Raw genomic sequence first — 23,272 nt, 5'->3', positions numbered from 1 at the left:
CTCCTTATTTTAGTAATTACACTTCATTTGTTTTAAGTGTTATTATATCTGTTCATAGAACATATACTAGTTTTATTCCAAATGATAGCTGCAGTATCCTGTTTTTCTCAAAGTTAAAATTTCATGGCATATAAATAGAGGATTCACTTAAGGTTCAAAGCTGGATAATTGGGATGAGACCTCCATATAGCTTTTTAAGGAATGCAGAAAACTAGCAAGAGCTTCTTACATAAATCTTCTCATGGTGTGTCCCCTCTCCTCTATTGGTAGGTGATGTCTGTTTGGATACTGAATGAACAAGAATGATCTGGCAATTGAAGATGTGACCGCTTGTATTCTGCATTGGCTTAAATCAAAACAAATAATACTACAACATGATGATATTCCTGCTTGCTGGGAAAGTCATATGGTTAAATTGGGCTCTGCTGTTTCCATCAGGGAACCAGCCAGTGGAAGAAACTTGAACTTAGCACGAGCAGAATTCAAGATAGACATCACTATAACAGGTATCAACAGAAAATCATCCTTGCATAATTATCCATGCATATATTGCAAATTACTGAAACAAAGAAAAAAAAAAAGAAGCAAGATTCTTCTAAATAACAAAATACAAGATATTATATTCAGGCAGTAATGACCAGAGAATGGAAAGAGTAGCTATATACTAAACACTAGAATAATTTTCCTGAATGGCAGGCAATATCAAGAATTTTGTAGGCAAACATCAAAAAGAGAACTGTACAGTGAGACTTATTTGTGTTCAGAAGGTTCTATTGTGGACAAAGACATGGCAGAATTTTTGAGTAATTAGAGAAGGCATCTAACATAAAGAAAAAGGAAAAGTTGGTCCTTGTTGGAAATCTGAACAATAGCAGAAAATGACTAGATGCATAGAAATATTTTGTCAAATTTTGGAGAAATGGGAAAAGCTATAATGCTATCTGCTGGATTTTAATTCAGTACTAGTCATTGCCAACACTATGTTCCAGCATAAAGATATGCACAAATTCACATGGACAGAAGATATCAGAAATATGAGGTCTTGTTAACTATGTTATTGTTTATAGTAATATTTTCACTCTGGTTCAGGGGATTTGAAGCAGGAAATGAGTATGCAAGATGGAATTTGTTACAAACTTTTTTCTTCTTATCTGTGCTATTAGAAAATATATTAAGGACTTTTACCCTATGATAGTAATTAGTAATCTGCAACAGTAATGAACAAATGACTGGGGAATGCGAGAATTTAATAATGTAATATGCTGGCTTTATGGCTCTTTTTGACTCAACCATAATTCTAACATAGGGTTGCTAGATTTTGGAAAACCAAATATGGGACATCTGTTGAACATCGTTCAATAGATGTCATAAAATGCAATACATTTTACGACATGTATTGAATGATGTTTTAAAGTTTTGAGACAGAATTTTGATATTGTATCTGACGTTTCTTTTTGTAAAGACGTAAGATGTAATAATTTTATTTGTAAATCATTATCCCTTGTAAAATATGGAATTATTAAGGGAAAAATTTCTTTAGCTTTGTGATTACTTGCATCAGTTGAGAAACCATAATATCGTACTTCTTTTAAATCACTTTTAATTTTTTTTACACTGTACGGAGCTAATACATTTTTTATAATTGAAGTTGATTTTGTTCTAACACTCTAAAATTTTGTGGCGATTTGGGAGTCCAAAAATATTATAGGAACAAGTTTGCTGCTGCAATCATTAGAATTAAAAGAATGATGATGCTTTATGTCATGAAATGCCATAGTTATTTCTGCAGCAATAACTTTTCTTTCATTGCTGGTATTTGCTTTTACAAAATACGTGTCAATACTTTTGGAACTAGAACTCGAAATGTTCATTTATGTTTCTGAGTGTTAATGTGTTGTGTAATATCCGATTGTCCCCCATGTGCAATACTAAACGTTTGTCAGATTATGCATTCATCTTCATCGTTATGTTTTCCTTTTGAAATAAAATTCTGTTCTTTCAAATAATCATTATTAAAAACACACTTTCATAACAAAATTTAATTTACCTTTGTATTAATAAAGAAAATTAATTTTCATTTAATTATATATTTTATGTATTAACCAAATATCACACATTCGAAAAAGGTGAGATATTATTTTTTAATAATTATTGAAATAACATCCATGTACTGTACCGATACCACAACACACAGTATCCAAATAAGAACTGTTTGAAAATAAGCAAATACAATATATCTGTACAGAATTATAAAAATGCTTATACTAAATAAAAAGCAACCAATGAAAGGGACCGTTGCCGCCATGCTGCTGCCATAAACTGTAAACACAATTTCCTCGAATTGTCAGTTTTTATGGCTTACAAATCAATTTGAGTTGTATTATTTGAAAAGAATATTGAAAATTATAATCTCTTAAACTATTTATAATTTTATCTTTTTATTAAAATACAGGACATTAGGCTGTCCATACAAGTACAATTCGGGACAGCAAAATTCGACATAAAATATGGAACTTCTGGCAAGCCTATTCTAACCAATTATACAGACCAACAGAATACAAAATAGGGAAGCAAGTGTTGACCTACTTTAGGTCACTCTTGCTATCCTAATAATCGATTATTGAATAATTATCCCAGGAATTGGGGCTTTTTTTATATATTGTCTTATTTTTCTTTATTAAAGGAACATGATAACAAGCCCATTAACAACCTTTGAAATGATTCATAATCTTCTAAAGTTCCAGAGAATGTAAATGATTACTTGAATTCCATTCCTAATAGTTTAGCTTCAGCCAATAAGATAGGTTTGCATCTGTACATCTTAAGGTGTTGGTCTAATACTAATGTAAAAATGAACGTTGTGTTTATTAATAAGTCTAAAATACTGCTGGTTTATTGTTACTTTGCAGAATAATCACTTAGTACTGCTTCTGTGATGCCTCTCTGCTTAAAAAAAAAGATCAGGGTTTGAAACTCATGAAAGCTGAAAATAAAGCTTTTCTGTGTCTTTTCAGTAGAGGCTGTATACAATAACCAATGAAAAATAAGGTGCAGTTTTTTTATTCCTACAGAACACAATTGATGGATATGATATATTGATGCCTTATGGCTTTATTGTATGCTACCAAAATCCAGTGGTTTCAGTATATGATAATTTTATATCAGTATCTTTTTGGAAGGTGTCATGAACTGCATTATTTTGGGAGGTGGGGGGGACATTCCAACATTTAGTAAACAATCTTTTACATGACTCCTTTTTTTTTTTACAGAACACTGTATAGAAATTCTAATAAAATGTCACACAGTAAAAGGCAAAAACATCTGACATGAAAGAATTTTTATTGTGTACTTCTTGTACATAGCATTAAATACATGTGCACTGAACATTTAATGTCTACTTTATTTTATACTGAAGCACTAGCATTGCAAAAAAAAAAAAAAAAAATGAAATAAAATAAAATAAATGAAATGCAGATTGGTCAGAGTAGTAAATTATAGAATGAACCAAGCATCATGTCTAATTGAAAAGAAGTTTTTGAAACCTAATATAGGTCAAACAGAAACAGCATGTATAAAACTACATGAATATATTTTTTTAAAGTGTACACATTGAAAATATTTGTTGATTCGACAGGCAATTTGTTTCATCACTCAAAGTATAACATCTTGATTTGACTTAAAAAAAAAAAAACTGAAAAAAAGATTATTTATATATATATATATATATATATATATATATATACTAAACATGATATATGATACTATATATTATATTTGTAATCTTTGAGATACAATGTACTCCATCTCACTATTCATCTGTTTCCTAAAAGAGGTTGCAAAAAATCTTAAGAATTGAAATGCTTCTCAGTATGTTTCAAATGTGAAATGGTTGATTTGTGATTTTGGAATTTACAAAATGGAAAAAGATAACAAGTAATTTTCTTCTGTGCTATATATTTTTAGTGTTCATCTAACACTATTTGCTAATAGTAAAGTCGGCTTTAAAGCTACGCCCATCAATAGTATATTTATTGTTAGCTTGACACTCGTATGTGCCTGAATCCATTTGGTGTGCTGGTGTAATTTCTAGCTTGCTCTTAATGTGATCTTTACCAGTATGCCATTCTGTGATCTGAAAAGAAACAGACAACTAAATAAGTTTTGAAATTATAATTATTATATATATTTTTTTTTCATGTATATCATTAGATATTGGATGGTTTTTCTCTCCTCCACCTTATTATTTTTATGTAAAACATGTGAGTAGAGAGAGAGAAAATCACTCAGGTATGAAGCATAACAAAATATGGGATATAAAGGAAAAATATCAGTATTAAGCCGGTATTACAAATTCACTAAAAATTTGAATGCCACTTTAAAGTGATGAACAAAGGTAACATAATTGATCTTTTTTTATTGTAATTTTAAAGAAAATAATAAAATGCCATAAATGCTAAGAACTGTTACTTATCACACAGTTTAGCTTGTGTGTCTCTATACATGTATATATGTTTTTGGATATATGTTCATTAATTTGCAACATGTAACTTGCATCAGTCTTCTGGAAATAATGCATCCATGCTGGTACTTTATTAACTAATACCACTAAAGTCAGCTTTAAAACCACGCCCATCAATTGTATATTTATTATTAGCTTGACATTCATATGTGCCTGAATCCATTTGACGTGCTGGTGTAATTTCTAGCTTGCTCTTAATGTGATCTGAGCCAGTATGCCACTCTGAGATCTGAAAAGAAAGAGATATCTTGATAAGTGATAAAACTCTAATTAGGATAATAATATACTTTCATGATTATTTATTAGATTTTGTGCATAATGTCCCTCCTAATTATTATAATTATTATTACCTAACCTTCATGGAGGCACAGGACTCATGCATGAGGTCTGCTCTAGCTGCTTCTATTACTGGCATATAATTCATTCAGTAACTGTGCATTCCATTCATCTACTATGTTCAAGCTCCTAACTTTACTACATGTTATAGATTCTTCCTTGTTATCCATGTCTTTCTAATAGATTCTTCTCACCAAGTAGGTGAGGCTGTTTTAACTTTTTGAAGACTGGTGTCATTCCATCTTTTCCTTTTATTTACTAAGTTTTATAATTTACATGTACACATTATGAGACCTTTAGTGTTTCTTCATTCTCCCTCTTTCATTAGATATCATTAATGTGAAATCTGTATAATATATATTTATGCACAGTATTCCTAATGGGGTCTAATGATGGCTCTTTTTATGTATATTGAAACACCTGCTGTTTGCTCTATTGTTTATACTTCTTTTCTCAATCATTACTCCTAGATCTCTTGTCTCCTCCTATTTGTACATCCTGCCAATACATTTGCATGGCCTGTATTTTGTTTTATCCAAAGCCTATAAACGAAAAATACTCGTCGTATTTTTACACTGCCAGTCTATTCAAATCATCATGGCTTCAGTTATCTTATCATTATTGTAAACAACCCAAGCTCAAGGACAGAACTGTGTAATATCTGCCAATTTACATTTTTTTCTTTGCAAATACAACCTTCCGTGTGGAGCTCTATATCTGCAAACAGTCCTTGTGAAATCACAAATCTATTATCCATCTTCTCCTAAATTTCAATAGTAGCTTAATATTTGGTATTCTTTCACACAGCACTTGCAAAATCCAGAAGCATCACAGAATATACATTTCCCTTGTCCAGAACAGTCATTGCCTTATATAATTATGTAACTTAAAAATATGTATCTTTAACAAACTTGTTGCTGTCTTTTTGTAGCCTGGGCTTGTTTTGTAATTTGATATTTAAGTTTGGTACCAGCCTTATGCAATGGTAATAATTTAGTCTTTTTTCTACTACGCTGGAAATTTTCCAGTTTTAATACTCTTGTAACAATATGAAATCAAAGGTGTTATGAATTTCTTCATGGATTCTCTTTAAAGACATTATATCGTCTGGTGCTGTTGTCTTATTAATATCAAGTTTACTTAAATAAAAAAATAAATCTTCTAATGCCTTCTGTTTTCCAAAGGAAGTAGGCGAGGCTGTTTTACAATTGTCAATTACATACTTATATTTACAGATGCATACATTTTTACAACTGTTTTACAATTGTCAATTACATACTTATATTTACAGATGCATACATTTCCTTTCTTTCACACATTTCCTCCTTTCTATCAGCTATATTTGTTTATTTTCTTTTGCTGTAGTCACTTTTTCTGTCATCTGCATTTACCATAATAATTATTTCTTCTGCTACAGCTACACATGCGAAAATAGAATTCTCTGAGATTTCTTTTGGCTTTTGCTGTTAGTTTTCGCTGACTTTTCTTTCTCTTCTGTACTTCATAAGAACACACATGCAATTTAGTAGACATTATACATTGACCTCATAGCCTAAGTTGCTTTGGTCATAAATCCAAACAACTAGTTTTTGCTGTATTATGACTCTTCTGGAAGCCAAAAAGAGTAGCAAGTATAATGAAAAATTAATGTTCTTTGTGCATATCCTTGTTTTTGTTCTTCATCCATATAATTTTTTTTTACTTAATTTTATTATTTATCTGTTTAAAGAACCAATTCTTTTAATGCATTCTAATATTGCTGATTTCAGTGTTCCCCAGTATCCTGCACTATTGAGCTTTCTTCCTTCATTCTTTATGATATGCTATCCTCTCAAGATGTTCTTTATATTGTCAGTTCTCCTTATAGCAAACACTCTCACTATAACAAACTGCCAAACAGTTCTTTGTTGTTATTATTTTATTTTTATTATAATCAATTTTATTTCCATTAGTTTTATTCTGAAAGAATATTGGTTCTGTATGAGTGTACCATAGCAGGAGTTAACTTTGTTATTCAGTGACACAAATATTTCCTTCTTATTTCCTGTACCTCTGCCTTTTAAAAAAATAAATAAATAAACAAACACAGTAAGACCTATTAGATTTGGTAAATGAAAAAGTAAATAACAGATGAGTACCCTTAAAGGAAAGGTGTGTTCTTGCAACTCACAAGTCCTGCCATATATCAACAGATTCACATATTTCATTCCCAGAAAACATAAACTATGTCTTCTAAATACACACACATGCTAAATGGCTAATTTATTGCATACAACTACCTAATAGAGTAGACCCCCTCCCTTTAGCCCTTTGAGCACCTCAGCGTGCTGGAACATTGACTCTAGAGATTGTCTTGTATGTGATCAGATATACATACATTATCTTGTGTGTCACTGTGAGCATGAAGAGAGACTTTGATTAGTAGCATTGTTCAAATATGCTGTGACAAGTAGACATTACTTCACTGTTATCCCGGAGGCCTACCATGTATCAAGAAAGTATTCTCTATATCATTACTCTATTATCCTACATTATTGCACCTGGCATGATGATCCAATTATCCATGCTATTATTACCATACACTTGTCTCTGCAGTAAGTATAGACAAGAGTACAGATGAGCTATGGTAACCAAGTTGTCTGCTACCATAACTCATCTATAAGGATGTGCAGTGTGCATTTTAATATGCTGCTTTGGATGATTTTTGTATTACACTGCCATTTGATCTGTAGCACCTCCATATCACAGTCATGTGGACTAAACAATAGTTAGTTTTTTGTTAGTGAGAACTGGGTTCAAATCCTGTTTAGAACACAAGCAATCTTTATAATGTTTTTTTTTTTTTTTGCTTCTAGCTGAAGGTGAGTAGTCAGGAAGCTGTAAACTCGGAATTTTCATCTCATCTAGTAAAATAGGCATTGTGCCTTTACCGTGTCTGTCTCCCAGGTGAACACTTTCTAGTCAGAGTAATGTAGTAGGTAAGGGAAGTTGACAAAATGGATACATAATCTCACTTTAAGGTATGCACTCTATCAGGACTAGCAAGAACTCTTCAGTGATAAAATAGATGAGTCCAAAGCCAAAGCAGTACCTACCAGAATTTTCTTGTGGAATGCTTCAGCTTCACAGCATTTTATGAAGCAGAGGCATGTTGAAATAGCCTGTTTTGCATGGCTATTTCAGCCATCAATTAACAGCTGACTCAGAATCAGCATGGAACGGAGGAATCTATCTCTTTAATTTAAAATAAAGCATTGTGATGACTATTGAGAGGTACTGACACAATGTGATTTCTGCTCAGTGCTCCTGAATGTTTAAGTTAAAGAATACATCAAATTTGGATAACAGCTGAGTAACTAGGACTCTCCTTGACACGCCGTTCTGGTTGCTTACATTATTCTGATGCTCCTGATAGCATGGAAAACAGCTCAGAGACAAATCGCAGACAAACTGAGAATATCCTATCCTGATGGGGATAGACTCCACATATGCTCTCTATATTGGTGTAGCAGGGGAATTTAGATTAGGGCTCCTAGAAACATGAGGTTAGTTGCAATATGAATCCTTGGTAAGATAATACAGTATAACGCAGTACATGCATAAGTAAAGTAGAGATAAGATATGGTAAAGGAGATTAACTTAGTGTATAAGCTAGTTATATTTAGATTAAGATAGGACATGATTCAAAGTCATATGCTTGCTTAAATTGTCAGAACAGGTTCAGTGACCATCTATAATGGCAATAGCTCCAGCTATTAGCTACAAGAATAACATGTTTCAGAAACAATACATGATTATATCAGCTGGCATAAATCTAATGTGATCTAAAGGCATTCCTACCACTATTAAGTGGTAGAAATCAGATTTCAATAGAAATTTGATGGCTACTTGAAAGTAGATAAAGTAACTTAAAAAAAATAAATATATCAACAGGAGAGCCAAATGCCTTTTAATGGCTATAGGCTAAATACAATAATTATAGGTTAGCTAGTGACAATAACTGGTCAACCAGTTATTGTATTTAGTTATATAAATTAATATAAAGTAACAAGACTGGCTGTATGGTTATTATTATTATTGCAGAGGCATCTTTATGGAGTCCTAAGACTCATAATGGGAAACCCAAACTATCAACTTAATATCTATCATACTGCTACTTGAAGCTTGCCTGGTTGGCCAAGTAGTTAGTGTATCCACTCTCCAGCCAAGAGGCTACAGGTTCAAATCTCACCAAGAGCATGGATGTTCGTGATTGCCCTACTAAGCAATTGCCATATGTACTGCTGTGACCTGTGTCCTGGTGCAATATGACCCTTGATGCCTTTACACCAAAAAAATATCAAATCAAGTCCTCTACTTGAAACCATTAACAGATGAAGCACTCATAATGGATTTGGGCAACACATTCCATTAATTTGCCACTCTCCAAGCAAAAAATCTAGTTCTCATGCCCTTGCTAACCACACTTTTACCCAATTTCCAAGGATTACCTCTTGTTTTGCCACCTCTAGCCAAGTGCTGAAACATTTCCCCTTCATCAATCCTATAAAAGCCTTTAAGTAACTTAAATGTTTCTGGTATATCCCTGCTTTTTTTTTTTTTTTCCTATCAACTAACTTTTGCAATCCACAAACCCTCAATCTGTCTTCATAGGTAGCATTCCACAGACTACTTGCCTCTGGACCATCTCCACCACTTCTTCATCCCCAAGAAACCCAGGCGATCAGATCTGAGCACAATAATCCAGATGTGGCCATATCAAGGCTTTATAATGAGGAATGATAACTTCTTTATCTCTGCTTGTTAGCCTATTCTTCAATTACCAAGTAATCCTGTGAGCTATCCTGTCTACTTTAGTAATATGCCCTCTAAACTTCAGCTCTCTATCTACTATTACCACTCCTAAATCCCTGGCTTCTATCAATTTCCTCAAGTACAGTTCCCTTAATGTGATAAACTGCTTGTGATCTTTGTATCCCAAAATGCATAACTTTACACTTCTCCACATTAAATTGACATCCATTCTGTTTTTCCATACTGTCAGCCTGTTTAAATCATCCTACAAGCTCACTACATCATCTTGATTAATTTTTACCCCATCCAACTTTGCATCATCATCATAAAACAACTGAATATCTCCCTTCAAATTATTGCTTATATCATTTACGTACAAATTAAACAGCAGTGGTCCAAGCACAGAGCCCTGCAGCACACCAGTAGTTACCTGCCTTCTCCTGGAAATTCTGCTCTTCCATATACTATTTGGTATCTGTCCATCAGTCTCTCTTTAATCCATATCACCAGTTTTAATATCCTTCCCCATTTGTTGGAGTTTGCATAACAGAGTTCCATTTGATATCCTGTCAAACATCTTTGTAAAATCAAGCAGTATCATCATGTCGCCAGATTCCCTTTATCCAACTAGGTTGCCACTCTATTATAAAAAGTTAATCAAAAAGTAGATTACTAAGGCATGACGACCATTCACACAGCCATGCTGTTCCTCATAGAGTATCATATTCTTATCCACTCATTCCAGAATTCTCTTTTTGACCAATTTTTCCAGTACTTTTGCCACCGCTCTTGAAATACTAATTGGTTTATAATTTGCTACCACAGACTTAGATCCTCCTTTATGGAAAGAAATTATTTTGCCCTCCTTTCACTCTCTTGGGATGCCAGAGCTGAGACTTAAATTAAACAGTCTGTTCAAATGCATCGCCAGTTCCCAATCACATTCTCGTAAAATGTGAGCCAATATCCCTTCCAATCCCACAGCTGTATTTACATTCAGATTATGCAATATATTAAGTACTTCCAATTCTTCATCCTCTCTTCTCACATTAATCTATCACCTCTGTCATAACAGTATCTTCACTTAGATGATATACCCTTGAATAATGATCACTTAATAACTCAACAATCAATTTTGTTTGCCCATATAACCCCTCTTTACCATCTGACTCATTAAAGTTATCTTTCCATAGGCCACATCTCCCCAAAAAAACTCTTTGGAATTCCCTTTTGTTCAGCTATTTCTTCTCATAATCTGATTTTGCCTTCCTATCCGTGCTGGTCACCTTTCTCCTTATATACCCTCCACAACAAGTTTTGTTTTGCAGCTCATCTCCTACTCAATATACCCTCCTGAGCATACATTGTGATATTGATTCCTCCAGCTACCTCTTGACTATCCCCCATTGCACTGTGAACATTCTCCCTTGCAGGTCTGTACCATGGTGCTGCTTCAAGTTGCCTCCTAAGTGTATTATAATCACCTACTTTGTAGTTCCACATATACCCCTTTTAAGTGGAATTTCCACATGTTTTGCTTCCAGTCAAGACCACATTATCACATTATCACTTCCCCATTCAGAGGCAATGTAGGCATCTTAGTTATGGACAGACCTTCTGGTCTGATAACAAGAGTCAACACTCTCGTACCCTGAATCCTCTCCATCACATTCTGCTTCAAGTAATCATATCTCTCAGTAAGTCTATAAATTCCATTTCCTTCCTGCCATATGATCTTTTTTCCTTCCACTCTGTCTCCAAAGTTGAAATCCCTTGTAATAATTACTCGACTTGCACTCATTGTACTAATGATTCGTGTCTTTTACATCATCCCTGGCAGCAGCAACCAGTTTTATATTTTGTCCTATTGGTCCCACTCTCACACTAGATTGACTCAAAAGAACTGCCATCTGCATAACTGACTCCTATTCTTATTGGCTACAGTTCATCTGCTGTCATCAGCAGTACCCCCACCCTCTGTCCTGTCTATTATTTCCTCCCTGAAAATACTAAACGAATCACATTCTATCCCTATAACCACATCATCTGCTGTTAACCAAGTCTCACTAATGCCTATAACATTTGGCAAGGTTGCACTAACCAATGGTTTGGTTGTCAAAAACAAGAATTTTCTAAATTTTGATGATGTAGTTTAATTACTATTATTTATTAATTTTACTTTCATTTTTTATTTTATTTTTTTCCCTTTTTGTACCACCAAGGTCAGGCTAGGAAAGTTAATTAGTTTTAGATATTATGCACCACACAGTAGTACCATGTTATTTGGTTTAATGTAGTGTGTATATATATATATATATATGTGTGTAATGCCTTTCTTCCTGAAGATGGCCTTAATGTACAGATTGAAATATAGAATTTTAATGTTATTATTATTTTTTTTTAAATATCAAACAGTAATTGAATTCATAAATCTATTATAATGAGTGATTGAAGAAGTCAGTGATTGAGGCTGGAGGGAGGGGGGGGGGACTATCCTTTTAATCACTCAAACGGCCACACAGATAAAATATATCAAAATGTTATATTAACTTCAATGGACACTTTGCACATCCATGTAATTATTGACATGTCTACACATTTCGGTAGTTAAATAGACTGCTCTCTCCTCTGAATAGCATCAAAAAACCTTCCTAAAAATGATCTAGCATTTTTAGGAAGGTTTTTTGTTGGACCACTGAAATGTGAGATAAGTATTCTTAAGATCAGCAAATTTAGAATTAGTAATAATGGGTGAAATGAATTTTGAATGGAAGGGAATACAAAGAAGACTAAGGATGTAGTATGCTTCTACCATAAAGACTAGCAGTGTCAGTTACTCCAAGAAGAGAAATCTGATCATTTCAGATTTCTGGACTTACAGTGCAGGTCTCTTCCTGCCTGCTCATCTTGACTGAAATGAGGAGAGTTTTGAAGAGTGATGCTGATGTCAAGTTCCCAGGAAGAAGGGGCATAAATAGACTTTTAGCATAGTCAAGTTGTCACAGTTTAAAGTGCATGGGTGCAGATCTGTGAACCATATTGCTGGAACCGTGAGCTCCAAGATTTGGATAAGATGCGAGATCTTGTAGGTAATGTGAACAGGAGCCTGAAGAAGGAATGTCGTTAGTGTTTTGATTGAAGATTGCAAAACACATCACACATTTCTGCTATGATTACTAGCACATTGACAAAGTATAAATAAGGAGGTGGTTGAACACTGTTACTGGGCATTGATCAGACCACACACTGTGTCACCTAGTTTCCATTGTGTGGAAACTCTGGAGAGAGTCCAGAGGCTAGTGACTAATGCAATGTCAGGACTCTGATTAGTTATGGGAAGTGGTTGAAGAAATGTAAATTGCATAGTTTACTATTGAATGAATTGTATAGGCAGTGAAGATGTGATATGATAGAGACATTTAAGTTAGAGATGGGATTTTACAAGATATACAGAAGGGATTATACACAAATTGGATGGTGGGGGGACATAAATTCCATGGAGGTTTGTGTTGTAATGGAGAAGAATGTGTTGAGGGTTAGTTTTTTTACATGGAGAGTGGTAGGTAAGTGGAATGCATTCTTGATAGAATGTTTTGAATGCTAAAAAGAGTTTCAGGTTTTGTTTGTCAGCTATTGCTAGAGATCTCCTGCAGTGAATCCATTGACTTCATGTGCTATTAATAATAATAAGATTAATAATATTCAATACCTTCCAGTCCTTCTACAATCTTATTTACTTGTGTCACAGTCCTGTCCAGTACTTTTCTATCTCTTTGATAATACTACTATTATTTTCCAGGAATCTCCATAGAGTCTGAAGATTCATTGCAAGAGACCCACACTGACTATTATTCCCATAATGCCTATCATATCTTTTTAAACTTATTTACTGACCACATACTTACAGTCACCTCTGATAGCTCATTGCACTTAGTCACTACTTTCTAAGCAGAAAAAAAACTAGTCCTCACATCCTTGCTGGCTGCACTCTTACCAGATTACAGGAGTGATCCCTCGTTTTTTTTTCCCTTCCTATCATGTATTGAAAAAATTTAATATCTTTTGCATCTAACCTATAAACTTTTTATTAAACTTAAATTTCTGTCATATCTTCTCTTTTCCACCTATCAACAAATTTTGTTATTCACAAACCCACAAATGGGAACATTCCATAGACTTGTCACCATCTTCATCATCCATTGCTGAATCCACTCTGCTGCTTCCTTATTTCCAAGAAATCCAAGTGATCAGACCCAATAATCCAAATGTGGTCATATCAGATCTTTATAAATAATAATAATGACTTGCTTATCCGCATGGTTAGTATATTTTTGAACAGTCAAGTGATCCTTTCGGCAGTTTTGTTCATCTTTGTAATAATATCCTCTGTTGCTCTCACTAGATCCAGCACTCTGAAACCCTGGGTTTCTTCTATCACATACTTTAAGTAACTTTCTCTCAGTAGCTGCATAAATTCTGCATTCTTTCTCCCATTCATCCTTTTCCTTTCCAGTCTTTGTCCCCATAATTCTCTCTGTTCTCTGTGAAAATACAATATTATTATTATTATTGTTATTATTATTATTATTATTATTACGGGCAGCTCCAAGGAGTCCTTAGACTCATCGAGGGAGGCCCAACATCATGTCAAGAACAACTATTCAACATTCACACAGTATCTATCATACTTCTCCTTGAACTCATTTACAGCCATGGCACCCACAACAGACTCTGCAGCTTATTCCAATCATTTACCACTCTCCAAGTAAAAAACCTAGCTCTAACAACAAAGACTTGCTAACCACACTCTTACCAAGCTTCCATCGATGGCCCCTAGTCCTCCCACTGCCAGGCCTATTCTCAAATATATCTTCTGAATTAATCTTATAGAAACCCTTCAGTAATTTGAATGTCTCAATTATATTACCCCTTTTCTACCTATCAACCAATTTCTGCAGCCTACAAATCTTCAACCTGTTCTCATAAGGTTCATTCCATAGTCCTGCTATTATCTTGGTCACTCGTCTCTGGATCCTCTCCACCTCCTCCCCATCGAGAAGAAACCCTGGCGCCCATATCTGGGCACAGTAGTCTAGATGGGGTCTTATCAAGGCTCGATACAGAGGAACAATAACCTGTTTGTCTCTGCTTGTTAAAGTGTTTTTCAGCAGCCAAGTGATTTGATGAGCTGATTTTGCCACTTTTGCGATATGTCCCCTAAACTTCAACTCCCTGTCCACCAACACTCCCAAATCCCTGGCCTCATCAATCTCCTGGAGTACAGTTCCACCAATGTGATATACTGCTGCTAATCTTTTCACCACAAATATCCTTACCTTCTACTCTATATTTTTCTATGTCAACCAAGTCTCACTAATGCTTATAATTTTTGCAAAGTTGAACTAACCGATGTCCAAAACCTTTACTTTTAATGTTTCTGGTATTATACATGAGTTGCAATACCCCATTTTATGCACTTGAAGGTACTCTTACATTTTTCAATGACTGCCCATTAAGGTTTGAGACCTGAGAAACTACATTTTCATTCTTTGGTTATTCTTTTGGATGAGTGAATGTGCCTGCACTCTCACTTATCCTTCATCGTGTCCAGACAATTCATCATGAGAAAAATTCATCACAGGGAAAATTAATTGCATGAAAATTCTTTGTGAATATATATGAAAAAAAAATATATATTTCCCATATACGGAAAAAAAAAATATATATTTTATATATTATTTAATATTTTGATTATATTTAGCTTTCTGAATTTTTTTATTCCATATAAAGTTATTAATATTCTCTCTTACTACAGCTCTGTAGATGGAATTAGAATAGTTATTTGGGAGAATAAAATATTTAAGAATAGTTAAGGAGAAATGGCACAATATTTAAGAATATTTATTCTTTCTAACCGTTCACTATTTGTCTGTTCTGCGCATTTAGACACCCATCCAGGTGTGATATTTTTTTTTATGTGAAACTAATTCAGAAGGTGGCATGTTTCAGTTGTTGAATACACGTGTGCTTTGAAAATGACTCCACTTTTCCTGCATACGAAAGATATGTTGTATGCTGTTATTGTTTACAGAGCTAGTTTAAGAACATAGGTGCACTCTTGAGTAATTATATTAAAGAAAATGATAATGAAATGATAAAAAAAAACAAATCCTATCATCGTTATGTAAATCCCACGATGATACATGAAATACATAAAAAACTATATTTTGTGAAATTTATCTTGCACTGTATTTACTTTTTATATATCGGTATCAATGCAATATTGTTTCAATTTTCTAGTGAATAACATTTTCAGAAAATTTTTTCCATGATGAATTTTCCTGCAATTGCTCCACGATGAATTTTTCCTGTGATGATTTTTCTCCGTGATGAATTCTCTGCACTGCGTCGAGTTGTCCATGAACCATCCTCCATGATAACCTTATTTTCTTTATTTTTCCTTATTTTGCACTTCCTTTCTCCCCCCCTCCCCACTAAACAACACTTTCTCCATACCATAAATCTTTTCAAGCGCAATTATATTCAGCTATATATAATCAGATTCAATCCATACATTTACAAAATCCTCATACCATGGCAATAACAGGCAATTTTTATTATTTTTTCTTTTTTCTTAACCTCTTCTGTTGACTCTTTCATATCTTCCCTCATTCCATTCTTGTCACTGTCAAGTCATTCATACATGCTAAAAACTATCAACTCTTTCATTATAACATCTTTAATCTTTACTCCCACTGAAGACCAGACCTGTCCAGTTGCTCACATGTGGTCTGATCAGTACTTTATAAAGAAGAGCAGTTGTCTTTTTATCCTTCTTAAGTCTTCTCAGTGCCTTTGCAACCTTCTGATGATTTGCACACAACTGATTTGCTTATATTTCCCCTAAACTTAAATCTTAAGGACTTCACTGGAATCTTTAAGCATTTTAAAGTGAAATTGACTTTGGCACAATATTTTGGTTAATTTATTCCTGCACAAGATACTAATAGAATGGCCTTCAAAGACTTGATGTGTCCATTTTTTATTAAACAGATATAATCTATTTACATTTAAATTTAACAGCACAGTTCTATTTATAGTAGTTAAATTATTTATAAAATATTTGGAAACTTTCGAAATATTTTATTATTATTATTATTATTCAGGCCTCCGTGGAGTCAAAAGACTCATCGTGGGCAGTCCTCCCTACGAAACACAAAGTCTATCAAGACTCTTCGCGGGAGGTCCCTCCTAGGTAACACAGTCTATCATACCACTCCTTAAACATTGACCGTTCTCGCTCTCACCACTCTATCAGGCAATGCATTCCATGGTTCAAACCCCACCCTCCATGCAAAGAAACCACTTCTCACCCTCTTGTTCACAGCTTCCTTTTGTAACTTCCAGGGATGGCCCCTTGTTATACTCCAAATTGTGAGTAAAGTGGACTCATGGAATATAGCTTACTTTGCTGCTAACAAATATTCCATCACAATTTCCCAAGTGCTAATGATATCCCTACCTTCCAATTCCTCCCTCCATGAAACTTCCCTAAGTTGATATCTAAGACTATTATAATCACCTACCTTATAATTCCACATACGTTCTCATCTCTTTGATATTCCTGCATGTCTATTCATCTTCCAAGTCAAAACCACATGGTCACTCTCTCCAACTGGTGGGAGAGATGTCATCTCAGTTATTATCAACTCTTCTGATGCTATGACCAAATCCAAAACTCTTGTTCCCTTTATTACGTGTTGCCTAAGACATTTGTCCTTCAAGAATTCTATAAATTCCATTCCCTTATTGCTACGTGCATCTTCCTCTCCCCAATTTATACTGCTGTAGTTAAAATCTCCCATAACAATCATTCTTCTTGCACTTGCCAAGCTCAACTGCCTAACATATCCTGGTCCCCACCGTCTGTGCTCCTTGGTTTATAGCAACACCACACTAAATATTCTGTCTTGCCTAGCTCTACCTTACACCATATGTTCTCAAAACCATTAGTGTCTCTGCCTTCCAAAACCTCCACTCTTAGAGGACATAAGTCGTCACTTATCATAAGCAGTACTCCACCACCACGCTTTCCCTTCCCATCTTGTTGAAAAATGCTGTACCCTGCTACTTCTGTTCCTGTTATGATATCCTCTTCTGTCAACCATGTCTCAGTGATCCCAATAATCTTTGGCCAGGCTGATGCTATCAGCGCCACCAATTCCTCTCCTTTATTCCGGATACTCCTGGCATTAGTATAAAGCATAAAAATGGCAACTGTTTTTGTACCTAGCAGTGGCAGCCAGTGAAGTTTTAAGTGGGGGTGCTGCCTATACAAAATTAAAAAAAAAATCATTTTTTTTTCCTAATTAGTAACCAATTTATTAATAAATTGGTTACTGATTAGGAAAAAAAGAATTTTTTAAAAATTATTTTGTATAGGCAAACTTCATGGGCTGCCACTGATACTTAGCATTATCCCCTATCCCCTCTAGACTCCACTGGGCTCAGCATTACCTGATGTCATCCCCCCCTTCTCCAAAGTACCCATTCCCACAAGGGGGCCACCCCTGCTATCACCCACCTTGGGTATTCTAGTTTCCCTGCATCGACACACCGACTCGTTCAGAACAGTAATCTCTACAGATGCCTATGTCCTTCCTCATTCAAATTTAATTTAATCAGTAACCAATTTATTAATAAATTGGTTACTGATTAGGAAAAAAAGAATTTTTTAAAAATTATTTTATATAGGCAAACTTCATGGGCAGCCACTGATACTTAGCATTATCCCCTATCCCCTCTAGACTCCACTGGGCTCAGCATTACCTGATGTTGTCCCCCTTCTCCCAAGTATCCATTCCTACAAGGGGGCCACCCCTGCTACCACCCACCTTGGGTATTCTAGTTTCCCTGCATTGACACACTGACTCATTCAGAACAGTAATCTCTACAGATGCCTATGTCCTTCCTCATTCAAATGCAAGCGATCTCTTGCATACAATTCCTTTTTGGAAAATATTTTATAAAATATTTAGAAATAGTTGATATCATTTGCCTAATATTTGTCATTTAAGAGACTTGCAAATCAGCAGAAAAGAAAAAAAAATCAGAATTTATTAGGATGCATATATTGCAGCAGAAAATAAAAATACTATTCAACAATGAAGCAACCAGAAATATTAATAAATGCATTTATTGAAATGAGAAAATAAATGCATGGAAACTGCATTTGAACATTAGACTTTAGTTTAAATGATGAATAAGACAGTCAGTATACTCTTTAGGTATCTGCTGTTCTTGTAATCACATTGAGAACATATTTTTCTTTGTGTGTGTGTGTGAGAGAGAGAGAGAGAGAGAGAGATTTGAGAGTTCATTAAGTTGAAGCAATGATGTTGACAGTTCTAGTAACTGTCAACAATTCAGCAGTGCCACTGCTAACTAAATAACATTAACTGCAGTGGCACTGCAGTTAATGTTATTTTACTTTATTATTACATTAAAATAAAATCACAAGAACAACTTTCGGTTATTTTCTTCAATTTAAAAAAATGGTAATAATAAATAACATTTTTGGCATAATAACTTTCACAAGAACACAAGACAATAGTAATTAGAAATTTTTTTAACAGTATTGCATACTATGGGCAGAAAGAATTGACCACAACAAACTGTAAACAAAAATTTTAGTTGTACATACTAAGTTTAGTCTATTCCTAACTGAAGCTATGGTATGTCTTAACTGTTTATTGCTTGCTTCTTTCCATTTACTGGGGAATTCTAAACTTTAAAAAAATTCTGTTTGCATTGTTGCAAAAAGAAATTGTCAAAATAGATGCTGGCTTTCTGTCTGTTTTAAAAATTTCACTGTAAGAGCCTCCGTAGTGCAATTGGAAGAACAACGGTACGTTGCACCTTTTGATTAGAAAAGGCCTAAGTTCGATTCTCGTCATGACGGGAGGAATCTTTATATGGACTTTTTTAATTGAAGATGAGTTAGCCGATCTCATACAGAGGTAGAAGAGTTTTTTTCTCTCGGAAACTCAGGTTTTTCATCCCACATACAGACAAATCGGCCCTTTAGAACACATGCAATTTACAGACAAAAATACTAGTTGTGGTGGTGGGCGGTAGATGGCGTTGATGGAGATGGTTTGTAGTAGAGGTTCGGTGTAGTGGTAGAGACAGTTGTAGGTGTCCTCCCGCAATGAGTCTTCGGACTCCTTGGAGGTGTCACGAATAATAATAATAAAAACCATCCATTAGATTCCGAGGAGTAGAAGACAAAGTTTGACAATAATCTTAAAAGGAGTAAAATGGCAATATAAATTATATGCAACGAATCATAGAATTATTAACACATTTAGTTTCACTTGAAAAATCAATAGTTTCACTTTCTAAATCACAAAATTCTTTTAGGCAGCTTCTCATTCACTGGATTTTTATGATATCTTCCTTTTGTTATTATTACAATTAATAAGAGTTTGTTTGTTTTTTTTAAATTACTTCATATAAACAAACCTGTTTCCAATTTCAAATATTCCACTTTCATAAAAAGCATCACAGCACTTCAAGTTATAAAACAATCCTTCTTCATATTTCTTATTCATAGTTATTCCTTTGCTGCACTTCATATTGATTTAAAGTAATGTTCCTTGTATCATCAGTGCAATTTTTTGAAGATAATAATCATCTGTGCATAGTTCAGGTGTTCATGTAAAATATGTCATGCCAAGCCAAGTAACTGCAAATAAGTTACTTGACTAAGAAATCAATATTTTCTCTCCTTTCTTTCATACTAAAACATATTATATTACTACCACAAATTAGAATTTCTGCAAATAGGATTTGCACTATAATAAATTTAGTTTAATCCTTTATCCAAGTGGGTGCAAACAAAGTTTGCCCCTGAAAGTATCTTCAGGACTGGAGTAAAGTGGTACAACACCGGGCAACTCCTTACAAAGGTGGAGCAAGCTACCAACACTCCTATCTCAGTATCTCCCATAATGCAAAACACATCTCCTTATGGATATGTATAATGTTATGCATTAAGGGAAGGGGCACTACCCAGACTAGTTTGACCTTTATTGAGGTCTCTTTAGTGGGAGCCAGGCACAAGTGGAGATACCAGGCAGAAGCATTACCAAGGTCATCTTCTCCTATAGGAGCTGCCAAACAGTGTGCCACCTTTTTATTAAATTACTCTGGATTTAGAGAAAGATGTTGAAAGTTTATTTTTCACTTGGTCAGACTATAATAAATTTAGTTTAATCCTTTATCCAAGTGTGTGCAAACAAAGTTTGCACCTGAAAGTATCTTCAGGACTGGGGTAAAGTTATACATATCCACAAGGAGATGTGTTTTGCATTATGGGAGATACTGAGATACGAGTGTTGGTAGCTTGCTTCACCTTTGCAAGGAGTTGCCCGGTGTTGTACCACTTTACCCCAGTGCTGAAGATACTTTCAGGTGCAAACTTTGTTTGCACACACTTGAATAAAGGATTCAACTAAATTTATTATAGTCTGACCAAGTGAAAAATAAACTTTCAACATCTTTCAGGATTTGCACTCTTGAAACAGACAGATTATACATTCTTATTGGCAGATTCAATGTTAGAACTTCATGGTAGAAAAATTGAATGATTCTGTTAATATACACTGAGCAGTAAGTATTCTTTAGATTAATAAATCAAATATAAAAAAGGGTGCTTAAGGGTTAAAGCTGTATAACTGAGAGGAGACCTCCACATAGCCTTTTAAGGAATGCGGAGAACCGACCAGGGCTTCTGAGCTAATGTCCAATCCTCACCTTCTCGTGGTACACCCTGTTAGGTATTTACCTGGATACTTAACGAACAAGAATGGGCTGGCAAATTGGGATTTAGCCAAATTGTATTCTTACTGGTTAAAACCAAAATATGAAATGATGGTACACCATGACAGAATTTCATGCCGACTGGGGCGTCGCCCAGTTAAACAAATCCCCAGTTGTTTTCACCAAGGAAGCAGGGCAAACAACAAAAAGTCAGCTACTGGAACAAATCTTAAAACACACCCCAACTCAACATTACTAGTGTTCAAGATTGGTACTATCAACATACGAAGCTTGAATGGCAAAGAAATGGAGCTAGCTGAGGAATTAGATAAGTACTAGATCGACATAATAGGAGTGACTGAAACAAAAATGACAAAAACTGGTGAGATCTTTCTGAGTAATAAATACAAAATGTTATATTCAGGCAATGACAATCACTGAAAACAAGGAGTAGCCATAGTATTCAACACTAAATATGAGGCTAATCTTCTTGAATGGCAGGCAGTCTCAAGTAGAGTGATGTGGGCAAATATCAGAATGGGGAATTGGACAACGAGACTTATTTGTGCCTATGGTCCCACAGAAGGTTCTACTAAGGTAGAAGTGGAGGGATTTTTTCAGGCTTTAGAGAAAGCAACTGACACAATGAAAAAGGAAAAGTTGGTCCTTGTTGGGGATCTGAAGAGCAGAGTAGGAAATGATTATCAGACATGCAAAAATATTTTGGGAAAATTTGGAGAAAAGAGCAAATAATAAAATAAAAATAATATTTGGAGAAAGCTAATAATAATCGCAAATACCTGTTGGATTTCTACTCAGGACATGGACTGGTTATTACCAACACAATGTTCCAACATAAAAATGTGCACAAATTCACATGGAGAGAAGAGGCAAGGAATAAGAAAAGTCTCATTGAGTATGTTATTGTTGAGAGTGATGTTTTCTCCCTGGTGCAAGACATCAGAGTGTACAGAGGATTTGAAATTGGAAGTGATCACTATTTAGTCTTGAGCAGGATGAAATTGAATTGCATATTGAAAAGAAGAACATATAAGAAAGTTTTAAAGCGAATAAAAGTTGAGCAGCTCTCAGATATGAACTGTAGACTAAAATGCACAAACATTATTGAAGAAAAAATGAAAGAGTTTGAGAACAGGAACCAAACCTTGGAGATTCAGTGGCAATCCCTGAAGAAAATACTGATTGATTCAGCCAGAGTCATGTGATGAGTTTGTCTGCAAGGATAGAAAAAGTAGAACTCCATGGTGGACACAAAAAGTTAGAGGCAGTGAAGGAAAAGAAAGCATATCAAAAGTTCCTGGCAAATAAGTCAACATGGACTCTTAGAGAATACACAGACAAATGTAAGAAAGCTAAACACTGTGTAAAACTAGCTAAACAAAAGTCACAGGAAGACTTTGTAAGAACATAGAAAATAAATATCAAGAAAGTGGCAAAATATTCTGGGGGTTGTTGAAGACAGAAATGGAGGAAAACGCACTATAAAAGGAATTAGAGATGATAAAGGTGACGAAAACCGGAGAAAAATTGAATCCTTGAAGTATGGAGTAATTACTTCGAAAAATTGCTAAATGAAACAAGCAGTGATAGCACAGTGATATGCAGTCAGGAATACATATCCATACTTAAGGTTGGTCGATTGGTAGAGCCTCTGCTACTAATAGCTTAAGCAAGTTCGATGCTGTTGGCTCACTCTCCCTCGATGAGTCTTAGTACTCCCTGGAGTTGTCACATAATGATAATAATAATACTTCAAGTAGAAAAAGCCATCAAATGCTT

At 34.6% G+C, this 23,272-nt stretch overlaps 2 protein-coding genes across 4 annotated transcripts in view; one reads left to right on the top strand and one right to left on the bottom strand.

Annotated features, from left to right (window-relative positions):
* Nucleotides 1-23,272, top strand: part of Plod (procollagen lysyl hydroxylase) — a 339,227-nt gene that overhangs the window by 213,326 nt on the left and 102,629 nt on the right. The window lies entirely within an intron of this gene.
* The window catches only part of LOC150107776 (immunoglobulin domain-containing protein oig-4-like), a 31,959-nt gene continuing 12,448 nt past the window's right edge, over nucleotides 3,762-23,272 (bottom strand). Inside the window, exon 3 of one of the 2 annotated variants that reach the window (XM_090391535.1) lies at nucleotides 3,762-4,132. In XM_090391535.1, coding sequence (XP_090247661.1) covers nucleotides 3,977-4,132 — 156 coding nt within the window. In that variant the 3' untranslated portion in view covers nucleotides 3,762-3,976. Of the gene's footprint in view, nucleotides 4,749-23,272 lie in introns of both variants that reach the window. The other variant, XM_090391533.1, reaches the window with a different exon arrangement.

This window comes from Typopeltis vanoorti, chromosome 4, assembly GCF_054136105.1.
Source record: "Typopeltis vanoorti isolate ZY-2024b chromosome 4, IOZ_Tvanoo_1.0, whole genome shotgun sequence".
In the NCBI taxonomy this organism is placed as follows: Eukaryota; Metazoa; Arthropoda; class Arachnida; order Uropygi; family Thelyphonidae; genus Typopeltis; species Typopeltis vanoorti.
The sequence above is the reverse complement of the archived record's forward strand: the minus strand, read 5'-3'. Positions and strand labels throughout refer to the sequence as shown.